The sequence below is a fragment of the Nerophis ophidion genome, linkage group LG08 (genome assembly GCF_033978795.1).
Source record: "Nerophis ophidion isolate RoL-2023_Sa linkage group LG08, RoL_Noph_v1.0, whole genome shotgun sequence".
NCBI lineage: Eukaryota > Metazoa > Chordata > Actinopteri > Syngnathiformes > Syngnathidae > Nerophis > Nerophis ophidion.
The window spans coordinates 40,857,841-40,873,804 of NC_084618.1; the positions used below are offsets into that span (position 1 = coordinate 40,857,841).

Genomic DNA, 15,964 nt, shown 5'->3' on the forward strand with positions numbered 1-15,964 from the left:
CTTCAGGTGGGCAGTGTGGTGTCCTTCCACTGCCAGGCGGGTCACCTGATCCAAGGTTCCACCTCAAGAACCTGCCAGCCGGACCTTAGATGGAGTGGAACCCAGCCCGAGTGCATACGTAAGACGGTTCACGTCCCATCAGGCGCCGTTCGCCGTCTCGTCAAGCTGACCTCCTCTCGCCTCCTCTTCCAGCGCACGCTTGTAAGCAGCCTGAGAGTCCGCTCCATGTGGACGTGGTGGGCATGGATCTGGCCGGGTTCGGCTACACGCTGGTGTACAGCTGTCAGCCTGGCTACTTCCTTGCCGGGGGCTCCGAGCACAGGGTCTGCAGGAATGACGGCACCTGGACCGGAAAGATGCCGATATGTCGAGGTGAAAGAAATGGGGGGGGAAACAAATCTATTTTTATTAATTGTATTTCTTTCAAGGCTCAATAAGCAATTAGTGCCTATAATGAGGATTAGCACTGTGATAGAAATATTCTAAAAGTCATGGGACATCAACCTTTTGTCTTGCATTGGTTAAATGATCTCCAAGCCTTTTCAAAATAATTAAGTAGTGAAGGGATTCATAAGGCCCCATTCCTGGGTAGATCTTGCGTGAGAGTAAAAGGGCGGGTTAATCTTTTGGCAATGCAGTCTGCTGAAAACATGCAACTGACGCCGTAGTCAAAATTGGAATTGCAACAAAACACATTTAAGCTATTCAACACTCTTCTCTTGTCTGGCAGATAAAAGTGGATAGTGCACCCCCCAATTTGTCACGTTTCATGTGTCAGGTAAACCGTGACAAATTGGGCCAAATTAATCCCCTTCCTCCTGTAATAGTATAGTGACAGAAATATTAAGAAGTTGCCCTGTACAAGTTATTGTATGTTGTTTTGCAGCTGGGGAGAAGAAGAATCCTGTAAAGCCCGTAACGGGAACGCCAAGCCCCAAACTAAATGGTTAGTCCTCATTCACGTTTTCCTTCATGTGCACACAGCAGGGAGCGCCTCCTAAAGTTCATAACTAACGCCTCACGCAATAATTGGACTGGAGCCGTCGTGGCCTGCAGCTGACTGTGACCGCTGCTTCTTCCTTGTTCAGTCACCACCGGGCATGTTTATATTCCCGTTTAAAAAGGTCACTGTTTGGGCGAAGGGTTTAAGTGTTTTGAATGCCACGCTGCAGCTGTAACAAATGCTACGGGTATGCCAACACTGTGGGATCCTTTGGTGCATTATGGCAGCAAATTCACCATGAGTTATGCTACATTACAGCTATATTAGGTGGATTTATTCAAGGAAAATGTAACAATATTTGTAATAAATGAAATATGCGTTATTTGTGTTTTATTACAATAGTATCTCTACACGCAACATCAAAACAACACAATGTTTAAAAGAAAAGCTAACTTTTGGATTACAAATTTTGTATTTAACATTGCAATATAATGTACTATTAACAACTACAGTAGTTTCTAGAGTAATGTAATACGACTGTACAGCATTTATATTGGCGAGTATAATTGTACGGTATCACCATCAGCATCTTTTCCATATTTCCATAAAATACATTTCTGCTGTTATAATATTATTTTAACATCCTTGGCTGATATTTGATTCTGCTTCCATATGGTCCAATCCAGCAGTGATAGGCTCAATTTGATTCACCAAATTGTCGACACACTGGATCATGTTTTTGAATATTATTTATTTTATTTTTTTTATTCAACGTATATCCTTCACTTATTTTCAGCACTATCCTTCACACTTAATTTTTTCTTTCCCATGTTTGGAAAAACAAAGTTATGTCGATCTGCTAAAAGTTAATGCTAGCGAGTAAGACCAGATATTTCGCACAGATCACAGAGGCTTCACTGTGACATTTGCTGAGCCTAATGGTGGTGATGCTTGTAACATAAATATATAATTATAATCAATTAGGTATGTATACATATATATGTATATATATCCATTTTCTACCGCATATTCCCTTTGGGGTCGCGGGGGGCGCTGGTGCCTATCTCAGCTACAATCAGGCGGAAGGCGGTGTACACCCAGGACAAGTCGCTGCGTTATCGCAGGGCCAAAACAGATAGACAGACAACATTCACACTCAAGTTCACACACTAGGGCCAATTTAGTGTTGCCTCTCAACCTATCCCCAGGTGCATCTCTTTGGAAGTGGGAGGAAGTCGGAGTACTCGGAGGGAACCCACTCAGTCACGGGGAGAACATGCAAACTCCACACAGAAAGATCCTGAGTCTGGGATTGAACCCAGGACTACTCATGACCTTTGTGTATGTATATGTAGGTATATATATATATATATATATATATATATATATATATATATATATATATATGTATGTATGTATGTATGTATATATATTCATATATATATATATATATATATATATATATGTATGTATATATATATATATATATATATGTATGTATGTATGTATATATATTCATATATATATATATATATATATATATATATATATATATGTATGTATGTATATATATTCATATATATATATATATATATATATATATATATATATATATGTATATATATGTAGATATATATGTATGTGTGTATATATATATATATATGTATATATATGTAGATATATATGTATGTGTGTATATATACATGTATATATGTATACATATGCATATGTATATATATGTATACATATGCATATGTATATATATGTATATATATGTGTATGTGTGTGTATATATATATATATATATATATATATATATATATATATATATAGATATAGATATATATGTGTGTGTTTATTTGATTAGTGTTTTACAATTGTTTCCAAACATTTTAATATTATTCCGTATTTATATAATGCTTTACATTCACAGCAACACTCCCATTGATATTATCAATATCACTATGAATACATCTCCTTTTTCTTTTTTACAGTAGTGTATATATTTTTGTTTTCTATAAAATGCAGTATAACTAATAGCATGACTTGTTGTTCTTTAAAGCCAACTCATTTTGGCCTAATCACCAGTGCCCCTGCTGGTTGCAGCCAAGTAATGCACTTTATTTTTCACTATTAGTTATACACAATATTCATTGTTTTTTGAAGTGTTCATTTTCCACTTTGTTTTGTAACAAATAACACTGCAGATATTGTGTAAAGCACTGATTCTCAAACTGTGGTACGTTTACCACTAGTGATACACAGGGTCCATCTAATGGTATTCCAAAGAATCACTTGTTTTATTTTTTTTCCTATGTTTTGCTTTCAAACTGTGTGTAATGTTACAGTGGCCCAACATATTAAATATGCTTGTTAAATAAAACCCATGCCTTGTTTTTAATGAATATTTAGGCTTACTGTGCTTTAGTGGTTTAATGTCGGCCATTGTTGTGTGGCACTTGGAGAGCCAAGTTTTTTTTTAGGTTGTACTTGGTGAAAAACGTTTGAGAACCACTGACTTGACAGTGCCTCTGCTGGTTGCAGTCAAGTACTGCAACCCTTTTTGCCTCGGTGACTTCGAATCCCGATTATTCTGCAATCAATTCACAGTGTTTTTAATGACAAGTGGATTATCATACACACATTCCTATCGGTGTGGGCATATGTGTTGACTTTTGGCTTGCATTTTGTCACAGAAGTGTGTTTTTCTCCACAGTCCCCGATGACGTCTTTGCTCCCAACTACATATGGAAAGGCTCCTATAATTACCGAGGCAGGAAGCAGCCCATGACGCTGGGCATCACCAGCTTCAACTCCACCACGGGAAGAGTCAACGTCACCCTTAGCAACGGCAACATGGAGCTGCTTCTATCAGGCATGTGGCTAATTGGCCTCCCATATAAGAAAGAAGACTCACAGGCAGACATGTTCTTCATCAATTAGCAGTGAATGTGCATCATGTGGTGCTCCACCTTCTGTTCCATGGCTTTCTCCTCCAGGGCTTTATAAAGCGTTGGAAGCACGTCTGCTGCTGCTGATGTACCATGTCAACTATGTGCAGCAGGGAAATCAGCTTAAAGATGCCACCATCTCGCCAGCCAAGATCATAGAAGATTCCTGGACCATGGACGGCTTTGTAAGTGTCTTTTAATGTAATCTAAAAGCCCAACATTATAGTGTTTTTGAAATAATTTAAATTGCTCTCAGAGGTGCCGCGATACTTCATTAGAAACCCAAAATATAGCCTTGATTCTGATTTTACCTAGTTTGCAGTGCTTTTCAAAAACACCATTTGGGAACACATCATTTTTTGTGTTCGTAGCTTTAATGCAAATGAGCTGTGTTTTGTATTTAATGTATTTAATTGGGACAGTGCACATTCATCAACACTTGAATAAACAGTGTAAATGCGCCGTACTTAGCATACATGCTCATTTTCAGCCGTAGTCCCAAGGCAGGTTTTTAAAAACAACACAGTGACTTTAAAACCACGGTGACAGAAATAAGAACATAAAAAAACAGACAAGATAAGCAGTTGCAATACACAATTACAAGACAATAGACCAGGACAGACAATTCACTCATAGCTTCAAATACGCTGGCCAGTAGCTCACTGGAACGGGCTGTAGTCTGAAAGCAGTGTTTAATGGTTTATTGGGCGCTTGTCTAATTTATTTTTAGCCAATGTTTACATTTTGTTGTGAGTTTTTCCTTGCCCTTATGTGGGCTCTGAACCGAAGATGTTGTTGTGGCTTGTGCAGCCCTTTGAGACACTTGTGATTTAGGGCTATATAAATATACATTGATTGGTTGATAAAATAAAACTTCCCAGAGTTAGACAAAACATTTGTGTAGCACAAACCAGCACAAGCATAAATGGTAAATGGTAAGTGGGTTGTACTCAGTGACCTAGTGGTTAGAGTGTCCGCCCTGAGATCGGTAGGTTGTGAGTTCAAATCCCGGCCGAGTCATACCAAAGACTATAAAAAAATGGGACCCATTACCTCCCTGCTTGGCACTCAGCATTAAGGGTTGCAATTGGGGGTTAAATCACCATATATGATTCCCGGGTGTGGCACCGCTGCTGCCCACTGCTCCCCTCACCTCCCAGGGGGTGATCAAGGGTGATGGGTCAAATGCAGAGAATAATTTCGCCACATCTAATATGTGTGTGACAATCATTGGTACTGTAACTTTAGCTTGTATAGCGCTTTTCTACCTTCAAGGTACTCAATGCGCTTTGACACTACTTCCACATTCACCCATTCACACACATATTCACACACTGATGGAGGGAGCTGCCATGCAAGGCACTAACCAGCACCCATCAGGACCAAGGGTGAAGTGTCTTGCTCAGGACACAACGGACGTGACAAAGATGGTACTAGGTGGGGATTGAACCAGGGACCCTCATGTTGCGCACAGCCACTCTCCCAACTGTGCCACGCCGTCCCAGCATAAACAATTAGGACAAGTTCAGGGAGATTTTATCATGGTTGGGGTTGTAGTTATTAATAACACGTTATTTACATGTTACTACAATAAAAACTGTAGTAGTAAAATAGTAAAGAAAATGCAGCACAAATGAAGCACAAACGTCTTGGACAAGTTTGGAGAGATTTGACAAGGTGGGGGGGCTGGTTATACATCAAAATGTTAATAAAGTAAAAACTATAATAGACACAACCAATTTTCCCTCCAATTTTTCACGTGTGAACAAACTCCAAAACTCCTTGAGCATTCAGTGGTGCACATGTGACCGACGGCAGACGTGCACACTGTTTTGCGCGTATCTTTTTATTCGATTTTGTGCGCGGCCTAGATTTGCCGTGCGCAGAGGACTCGTGAGCAGTGTGGACACGACTTTTTGTGTCACAAACAAAAGTTTGGGGTGATTTTGGATGGCAACTTTAGTCAGAACATTTATTTTAGAATAACTTAAAAACCATAACAGCACAAAAAAAAAGGTATACAAAGGGAAGTCCATCCATCCATCCATTTTCTACCGCTTTTCCCTTTTGGCGTCGCTGGGGGTGCTGGAGCCTATCTCAGCTGCATTCCGACAGAAGGAATCTACACTCTAGACAAGTCACCACCTCATCGCAGGGCCAACACAGATAGACAACATTCACACTCACGTTCACACACTAGGGCCAATTTAGTGTTGCCAATCAACCTATCCCCAGGTGCATGTCTTTGGAAGTGGGAGGAAGCCGGAGTACCCGGAGGGAACCCACACAGTCACGGGGAGGACATGCAAACGCCACACAGAAAGATCCAGAGCCCGGGATTGAACTCAGGACTACTCAGGACCTTCGTATCGTGAGGCGCATGCACTAACCCCTCTTCCACCGTGCTGCCCACGAATGAAAGTATTTTAATAATATTTGCAATGATAAGGGGGGCCAATTTCACACAGGTCAATCAGGTTACTTTTTATCTGGACCTGGCTGAATCCTTCCCAACATGCTGCATAGCTTTCCCTTTGCTTCTCGTGCCTAGTTTATTTTTTGGTGCACTTCCCTGCTGCACTATTTTATGTTTTGCGTTTTCACATGCACTCTGCCTACTGTTTCTGTATCCTGTGGTCCAGATCAACGCAGAACGAAACATTTTAATAACAGAGCTGGCATCCGTGAATTTGTGGGTGTATACGCAGAACAAACTTATCTAGCTTGGGGCAGTATTACAAGCCCTGTTTCCATATGAGTTAGGAAATTGTTTTAGATGTAAATATAAACGGAATACAATGATTTACAAATCATTTTCAACCCATCCATCCATCCATCTTCTTCCGCTTATCCGAGGTCGGGTCGCGGGGGCAACAGCCTAAGCAGAGAAACACAGACTTCCCTTTCCCCAGCCACTTCGTCTAGCTCTTCCCGGGGATCCCGAGGCGTTCCCAGGCCAGCCGAGAGACATATTCTTCCCAACGTGTCCTGGGTCTTCCCCGTGGCCTCCTAACGGCCATTTTCAACCCATATTCAGTTGAATATGCTACAAAGACAACATATTTGATGTTCAAACTGATAAATATTTTGTGTGCAAATAATTATTATCTTTAGAATTTGATGCCAGCAACACGTAACAAAAAGTTGGGAAAGGTGGCAATAAATACTGATAAAGTTGAGGAATGCTCATCAAACACTTATTTGGAACATCCCACAGGTGTGCAGGCTAACGGGGAACAGGTGGGTGCCATGGGTATAAAAACAGCTTCCCAAAAAATGCTCAGTCTTTCACAAGAAAGGATGGGGCAAGGTACACCCCTTTGTCTACAACTGTGTGAGCAAATAGTCAAACAGTTTAAGAACAACGTTGCTCAAAGTGCAATTGCAACAAATTTAGGGATTTCAACATCTACGGTCAATAATATCATCAAAAGGTTCAGAGAATCTGGAGAAATCACTCCACGTAAGCGGCATGGTCGGAAACCAACATTGAATGATCGTGAACTTTGATCCCTCAGACGGGACTGTATCAAAAAGAAAACGACATCAATCTCTAAAGGATATCACCACATGGGCTCAGAAACACTTCAGAAAACCCCTGTCATTAAATACAGTTTGTCGCTATATCTGTAAGTGCAAGTTAAAGCTCTACTATGCAAAGCGAAAGCCATTTATCAACCACATCCAGAAACGCCGCCAGCTTCTCTGGGCCCGAGATCATTGAAGATGGACTGATGCAAAGTGAAAACGTGTTCTGTAGTCTGACGAGTCCACATTTCAAATTGTTTTTGGAAATACTCAACATTGTGTCATCCGGCCAAAGGGGAAGCGAACCATCCAGACTCTTATCGATGCAAAGTTCAAAAGCCAGCATCTGTGATGGTATGGCCGTGCATTAGTGCCCAAGGCATGGGTAACTTACACATCTGTGAAGGCACCATTAATGCTGAAAGGTACATACAGGTTTTGGAACAACATATGCTGCCATCTAAGCACCGTGTTTTTCATGGACGCCCCTGCTTATTTCAGCAAGACAATGCCAAGCCACATTCAGCACGTGTTACAACAGCGTGGCTTCGTAAAAAAAGAGTATGCATACTTTCCTGGCCCGTCAGCAGACCAGACCTGTCTCCCATAGAAAATGTGTGGCGCATTATGAAGTGTAAAATATGACAGCGGAGAGCCCGGACTGTTGAACGACTGAAGCTCTACATAAAACAAGAATGGGAAAGAATTCCACTTTTAAAGCTTCAACAATTAGGTTCCTCAGTCCCCAAACGTTTATTGAGCGTTGTTAAAAGAAAAGGTGATGTAACACAGTGGTAAACATGCCCTTTCCCAACTACTTTGGCATGTGTTGCAGCCATGATATGAGTTTGAACATCAGATATCTTCTCTTTGTAGTGCATTCAATTGAATATGAGTTGAAAAGGATCTGCAAATTATTGTATTCTGTTTATATTTACATCAAACACAATTTCCCAACTCATATGGAAACGGGGTTTGTAAGTGCATTGGGGTTCTTAGGTCATATGAAGCGATCAGGTGTTTCCTAAGATGATTCATATTATGCAAAAACAAATGTGAGTGAAATGTTGTTTCTGTGAAGTTTGTAATGTCAAAATAGTCAAGAGGGTGCATGGTGTGCTGCTGTGACAAGGAGCAATTCCAGAAATGTGATGGTTTTTATTATGATTGGGCTCACTGCACATCCCCTTTGGAACACGCTAATTCGCCCTCTAAAGGCTGTGAGCTGCATTAGCGATGACATCGCAGCCTGCTGGAAGAAATAGTCTGATATTTAGAGACAGTTTATTCGCTCGCAGCTGCAAAGTATCTATTTTAAATCCTTTATATTTCTTCTCCAGGTGTCAGCAGAACCCGATGGGACCACTTATGTGTTCCAGGGCTTCATTCAGGGCAAAGACTATGGACAGTTTGGACTCCAGCGACTCGGTAGGTGTTCCATCTCTGCCCCCCCCCACAACCCCCAAAAAAAGTTTGCAACGTGATCTCACCAACTTCCCTCTTGCCTCTCTTCAGGGCTGAACATGTCGGAGAGTCAGAACTCGCATCCGCCTCAGCTCGGTACCAACAGCAGTTCGGTGGCCATCGCTATCCTGGTGCCTTTCTTCGCGCTGATCTTCACCGGATTCGGTTTCTATCTCTTTAAACAAAGGTGTGCTCTGTTCGTCTCTACTTGTTATAACCCTCCGGAGAACCAGCGTCCTTTGCCATATGTCCGCTGCAGAAGACATGATGCTTTTCTAATGCGTTTTGCCTAATCTGCAAGGCTTTCAAGCAGGAACCTGTTCTTGTGTCCTAGCTCAAGACGTTACTGTATTGTCCTCCGCAGGCTCTATTTTGCTGCACCTTGCCCTCAGTCTCTTTATGGATACAATTAGAACCCCGCAGTGGTGAAAGAGAAGGAATTCAGGTTTGATAATAGCTCTAGATGCTGCGGTATTATACTCCACACTCTCAAAATTGCTTCAGCTTGCCCTCAGTCTCTTTATGGATACAATTAGAACCCCTGCCGTGGTGGAAAGGAAGGAAGTCAGGCTTGATATTAGCTTTAAATGCTGCGATATTATACTCCACACTCTCAACTTTCCTGCAGCTTGCCCTCAGTGTCCTCTTGGATAATATTGGAACTTTTAAGGATTTAGGATAGGTTTTTATTGTCATTGCACAAGTACAACGAAACAGCGATTGGCAAGGCAGTGGAAAAGGAAGGAATTCAAGTTTGATATTATCTGTAGATGCTGCGGTATTATACTCCACACTCTCAACTTTGCTGCAGCTTGCCCTCAGTCTCTTTATGAATACAATTACAACCCTTACCGTGGTGGAAGGAAGTCAGGTTTCATATTAGCTCTAGATGCTGCGGTATTATACTCCACACTCTCAACTTTGCTGCAGCTTTCCCTCAGTCTCTTTATGAATACAATTACAACCCTTACCGTGGTGGAAGGGAAGGAAGTCAGGTTTCATATTAGCTCTAGATGCTGCGATATTGTACTCCACACTCTCAACTTTGCTGCAGCTTGCCCTCAGTCTCTTTATGAATACAATTAGAACCCCCGCCGTGGTGAAATGGAAGGAAGTCAGGTTTGATATTAGCTCTAGATGCTGCAGTATTATACCCCACACTCCCAACTTTCCTGCAGCTTACCCTCAGTGTCCTCTTGGATAATATTGGAACTTCTAACAACGATTGACAAGGCAGTGGAAAAGGAAGGAAGTCAGGTTTGATATTAGCTCCAGATGCTGCGGTATTATACTCCACACTCAACTTTCCTGCAGCCCTCCCTATGTCTCTTTATGGATGAAATTAGAACCCCGCGGTGGTGAAAAGGAAGGAAGTCAGTTTCGATATTAGCTCTAGATGCTGCGGTATTATACTCCACACTCTCAACTTTGCTGCAGCTTGCCCTCCGTCTCTTTATGGATACAATTAGAACCCCCGCCGTGGTGGAAGGGAATGAAGTCAGGCTTGATATTAGCTCTAGATGCTGCGGTGTAATAAGGTTATAAGGTTTGACCTGAGCTTTGGATTCTTGCGGTATTATACTCTATATCAGGGTGCACATTGTGTATTCAACCAATTGCAAGCGATGCATAGAACTCTAACTTCAAAGGTGATGGTTTAGATGACTTAAGTCTTTGCATCTTACAGTTTCATTATTTTATCCATTGAGTGGATAATTGACAATGAAAGAAGGTATTGTGCGTTCATACTGCCACCATTTTCTTGCCAGCCACAACAGAAGCAGCTGATTGCTTGCACCTGCGGTGATTGGAGTAGCGGCAGCCAATCCGGAGGGCACTTAAAACCATTCGACATGCCATCTTTAAACGATGTCATGTGTGACGTACGTTACACCTGAATTGCTATTGCGACATCCAGTGGACACATTTAGAACAGCAGTTTCTTTCATTAAAAAATGCTGCTAATTTTTATATTAAGCAAACGGATCTTGTGGGCTGCGGCCTGGATTAAACTTAAAAAAACGTACGCAGGCCATACGTTTGACACCCCAGCTATACATTTTCCACTCTTTTCAGCTTGCCCTCTGTCTCATCTTGGATAAAATCAGTACTCCTGTCGTCCAACGCCAGTAAAAGGGAAGGAAGTCAGGCTAGACCTTAGCTTGAGATGCTGGGGTATGATATTCCACAGTGTCCACTATTATTTCCCTCATTCTCCTCTTGGTTACAATTTAAACTCCTGATGTCCAACGTCAAAGCGATAAAAGGGAAGGAAGTTAGGTTAGACTTGAGCTCTGCATACTGTGGTATTATGCTCCACAGTGTCCACTTTTCTGATGCTTGCCCTCAGTCTTCTCTTGATTAAAATTAAAACTCATGACATTCAAAGCAAAGGCGGTGAAAGTGAAGGAAGTCATGTTTGACTTTAGCTAAGGATGCTGCAGTATTATACTCCACAGTCTCCACTTTGCTGCACCTTGCCCTTTTTCACCTTGTCGATAAAATTAAAACTCTCAAGGTGGTGGAAGGGAAGGAAGTCAGGTTCGACTTTAGCTCTCGATTCTGTAGTATTTTAGTCCACAATCTCAATTTTGCTGCAGTTTGCCCTCAATCTTTTCTTGGATAAAATTATAACTCCTGACGTCCATTGCCAGGGCAGTGAAGGGGAAAGAAGTCATGTTCAACATTAGCTCTAGATGCTGGAATATTATACCGCTGTTTCCAGTTTGCTGCACCTTGCCCTCAGTCTACTTGTGGTTAGAAAAACTCCCACTCTGGTAAAACGGAACAAAGTCAGGTTCGACCTTAGCTCTGTATCCTTCAGTATTATACCCCACAGTCTCCACTTTTCTGCAGCTTGCCCTCAGTGTCCTTTTGGATAAAATTAGAACTCCTAACAGCCACTGACAAGGCGGTGGGAAAGAAAGGATGTCAGGTTCGACCTTAGCTTTGGATGCTGCGGTATTTCACGTTCTACAGTGAAGTGAAGTGAACTATATTTATATAGCGCTTTTTCTCTAGTGACTCAAAGTGCTTTACATAGTGAAACCCAATATCTAAGTTACATTTTTTTTAAACCAGTGTGGGTGGCACTGGGAGCAGGTGGGTAAAGTGTTTTGCCCAAGGACACAACGGCAGTGACTAGGACGGCGGATGCGGGGATCGAACCTGCAACCCTCAAGTTGCTGGCACGGCCGCTCTACCAACCGAGCTATACCGTATTTTCCACTTTTTGCAGTTTGCCTTCAGTCTCATCTTGGATAAAATTAGTACTCCTGACGTCCAACGGCAAGTCGGTAAAATCGAGAAGTCAGGCTCGACCTTAGCTCTCAATTCTTTGGTATTATACGCTAAAGTGTCCACTTTTTTGCAGGCTGCCCTCACTCTCCTCTTGGACAAATCAGAAGTCTTGAAATCCAATGCCAAGGCCCTGGAAGGTTAAGGGTCGGGTTTGAACTTAGTTCTGAATGCTTCGGTATTATACCTGTCAGTCTCCACTTTGTTGCAGCTTGCCCTCAGTCCTCTCTTGGATGTAATTAAACTCCCACAGTAGTGGAAGGGAAGGGAGTAAGGTTTTATCTTAGCTCTGTATACTGCGGTATTATATGCCACAGTGTCCTTTTTTTTGCAGCTTGCCCTCAGTCTCCTCTTGGATAAAATCAGAAGTCTTTACATCGAATGCCAAGGCGGTGGAAGGTATGGGGGTCGGGTTTGAACTTAGGTGTGAATGCTGCGGTATTACACTCCACAGCCTCCACTTTGCTGCAGCTTGCCCTCAGTCTCCTCTTGGATACAATTAGAAGTCTTGATTTCCAACGCCAAAGGGTTGTAAAAGGAGGAAGTCAGGCTGGACTTTAGCTCTCAATTCTTCGGTATTATACCTCACAGTCTCAACTCTGTTGCAGCTTGCCCTCAGTCTTCTCTTGGATAGAATTAAAACTCCCCTGGTACTGGAAGGGAAGGGAATAAGGTTTGATCTTAGCTCTAGATACTGCAGTATTATATGCCACAGTGTCCACCTTTTTGCAGCTTGCCCTCAGTTTCCTCTTGGATAAAATCAGAAGTCTTAACATCCAATGCCTAGGCAGTGGAATGTAAGGGGGTTGGGTTTAAACTTAGTTCTGAATGCTGCGGTATTATACCTCACAGTCTCCACTTTGTTGCAGCTTGCCCTCAGTCTTCTCTTGGATATAATTAGAACTGACACAGTATTGGAAGGGAAGGGAGTAAGGTTTGATCTTAGCTCTGGATACTGTGGTATTACATGCCACAGTGTCCACTTTTTTGCAGCTTGCCCTCAGTCTCCTCTTGAATAAAATCAGACGTCTTGACATCCAATGCCAAGGAGGTGGAATGTAAGGGGATCAGGTTTGAACTTAGTTCTGAATGCTGCTGTATTATACTCTACAGTTTGCACTTTGTTTCACTTTGCCCATAAAATGATGCCCCTTAATCTAATCAATTATGCTTTGTTCCTGCAGTTTATTTTTGTGTGTTAGCCTGCCTTTTTATTCTCTTGTTATTTACATGACACATACAGGACCACTCCCAAGACCCAGTACACGGGCTGCTCCGTCCACGAGAACAACAACGGCCAGGCGGCCTTCGAGAACCCGATGTACAACACCAGCACCAAGGCTGTGGAAGGGAAGGCGGTCAGGTTTGACCCAAATCTCAACACAGTCTGCACTATGGTCTGAGCCTCCTCTTGTCCTCACTTTGACCCTGCAAAGGAAGAGGAATCCATCGTCAAAAGTCGAAACCTCGGGAAAACAATTCTTCTGACCCATCTGGATGCTCGGATGGCAGAGAGCAGTAAAAAAGTTGCATTTTTGTAACAAAAAAACCCTCTTAGGGCAGCCCTGGAGACGGCGCCCATAATCCTGAGTGAACGGCGGATTAGAGCAAACTCAAAGGGAGCTCGGCCCCGGCGAGCACATGAGAGGCTGACTCACAGAATGCTTATTAAAGCGCTTCTTCCCATCCGGTGGACGGAGGCTAAAGGAGACGCAGACAACCCCGAACTGAACTGGAAGTAAAATCAAGCAAATCTCTGCAACAACTAAAATATCTTAAGAATCCCCCAGCCAATCAGAACCTGTCTAGTGCGGAACTGGGAAAGGTTTGAACCTCTCCTGGTTTCTCAATCTGTCAAATTAAATGGACTCCAGTGGTTACGGAGATTCTTTTGAGGACTCACAGAGGACTCACTGGCACTAAAAAGCACATCAAACACTTCCTGTCGGACGATTACGTCAAAACAATGACAAAACCGTATGATGAAGACACCTGGAAAGGACGGACTCCAAGGCGGTCCCCTAAAGACCGCCACCTTCTGAACTTGAAAAAACCCGAAACGAAACGTGGATCACGATGCGGTTCCACGGTGATCCTGCACTCTGCGAGTGCTTTCTCTTTTTTTCTTACTATTGCAGAATCTTCTGATCTGTACAGGAGCGTCCACCACCTATATTTTTGTGCTCTATATTTACCACAGGGGGCGGGGCCAAGGGCAAAACCAGATTTTTAGAAAAAAAATCGCTTAATTTTTTTCTTTTAAAATAATTTTCTTATCCAATGTTTGTGGTGATGTGTGTAAGCGAGCGTCAACAATGGTGCATTTTTATTTCCACTTAGCAAATGTTTGATTTGAAAAATCCCAACAAGCTACCACTGCAAATGTACGTTTTTTGTTTTTTTTATCGCCAGAGATGTCGCTGTTGTCATAGCAACACAGAACATTCTTGATGTCATCATATGCACAAAAACATCACAGCGACAAACATAATACTGGAGTATAAAGAGTATAAAAGGAAATACAGTTTTTTTTTGTAAAATGTGATGGCAAAACTTATGAAGATTCTTAAGCCCCGCCCACCATAAAGCCAGTCGATTAAATTAGGCATTACTTTTCCAATTTTCACCAATGGCTAACATGCAAAACAATCTCAATTGCCGTGTTTTACTGCATCCCACAGAGGAGATAAGTCAGACGCAACAATGTTTTTTTCTTCACACTACACAGGTCACAATTTTGTTTGGATCCTGTTCCAATTTGGCGTGTTTGTAGCAGTCCCTGAGATCGCAACATGGACCAAAAACGGTATCTCAGTCTTCGATTTTGATTAAGTTACGACATCTCTTGTTGTTGATTTTTTTATTTGTTTGTTTTCTCCACAGTAGATCTGACACAGTGCCTACCAAAAATCATTTTTGAGGGACCCCTTAATCCCCCGGCCCTCCACACACACAAAGACTCCCCCCGATGTTTTTGAAGCTACTTTTCCTCCCCATACAATGACTGACCGCAATAAATCGTGTCATTTACTTGGTAGACTTTGAAGCCCTTCTTTGCCCCGATAGAAACTGGAAGTGTTCACCCTTACGATTGGAAAAAAAAAAAAAAATGACGGAATTGAAACAAAAAAGTGTTTTGTACAGAAATCTATTTTTATGATGAGATTATTTGTAAAATGTATGAATCTATAATGTACATTTTCAATGCAATGTAAGATTAAAAAAGACTAATTGCTTTTGTAATCAATGTTGTTGTTGACTCTGTGGGGTGCATACTGGGAAAATTCCCTTTTCACCAAGCTGCTGTGGGGTTTAAAGGTTGACAAATTAAAACTAAGCCAGAGGCTGATAAAAATGCATTTTTTGAAAAAAAAACAAAACAAAAAAAAAAAACTAAAAGTGTAAAAGCCTTTAAAGAGTGTTGTTATCTCATCTTGAGATAAAGCTTCCAAACTTTGGCGCGTTCATATTATTGCCGCTAACTCTTATCTCTCGAAAGTTCCACATTAGTTTTTTATTGCAGTGGCTGAGACTCCCTAGAGGAGAAAAGTGGCTAAAAAAATTTAAAAAAAAGAGTTAAGAACGATTGGAAAATTAAGCTTACAAAATATCATAGAAAATCAATAGGCCTCTTGCCAAAACAACCGTTGTGTTAAAGTGTTAAAACGATTGAGGCTTTTCTAACGCACCTGAAGCTAGTTATCCTTTCACATTAACAGAGTTCTTATTGTGAAAATGTCAGCCAAAATCAATAGGGGTATTGACTTCAACCTACACAAAA

At 41.7% G+C, this 15,964-nt stretch overlaps 1 protein-coding gene across 1 annotated transcript in view; it reads left to right on the forward strand.

Moving 5' to 3' along the window:
* Window positions 1-15,426, forward strand: part of csmd3b (CUB and Sushi multiple domains 3b) — an 815,905-nt gene extending 800,479 nt beyond the window's left edge. The window contains exons 65-72 of the mRNA XM_061908578.1: window positions 7-118; window positions 193-372; window positions 887-946; window positions 3,660-3,818; window positions 3,943-4,079; window positions 8,763-8,850; window positions 8,938-9,073; window positions 13,427-15,426. Coding sequence (XP_061764562.1) covers window positions 7-118; window positions 193-372; window positions 887-946; window positions 3,660-3,818; window positions 3,943-4,079; window positions 8,763-8,850; window positions 8,938-9,073; window positions 13,427-13,586 — 1,032 coding nt within the window. The 3' untranslated portion in view covers window positions 13,587-15,426. The remainder of the gene's footprint in view (window positions 1-6; window positions 119-192; window positions 373-886; window positions 947-3,659; window positions 3,819-3,942; window positions 4,080-8,762; window positions 8,851-8,937; window positions 9,074-13,426) is intronic.
* The last annotated feature ends 538 nt before the right edge of the window (window positions 15,427-15,964 follow it).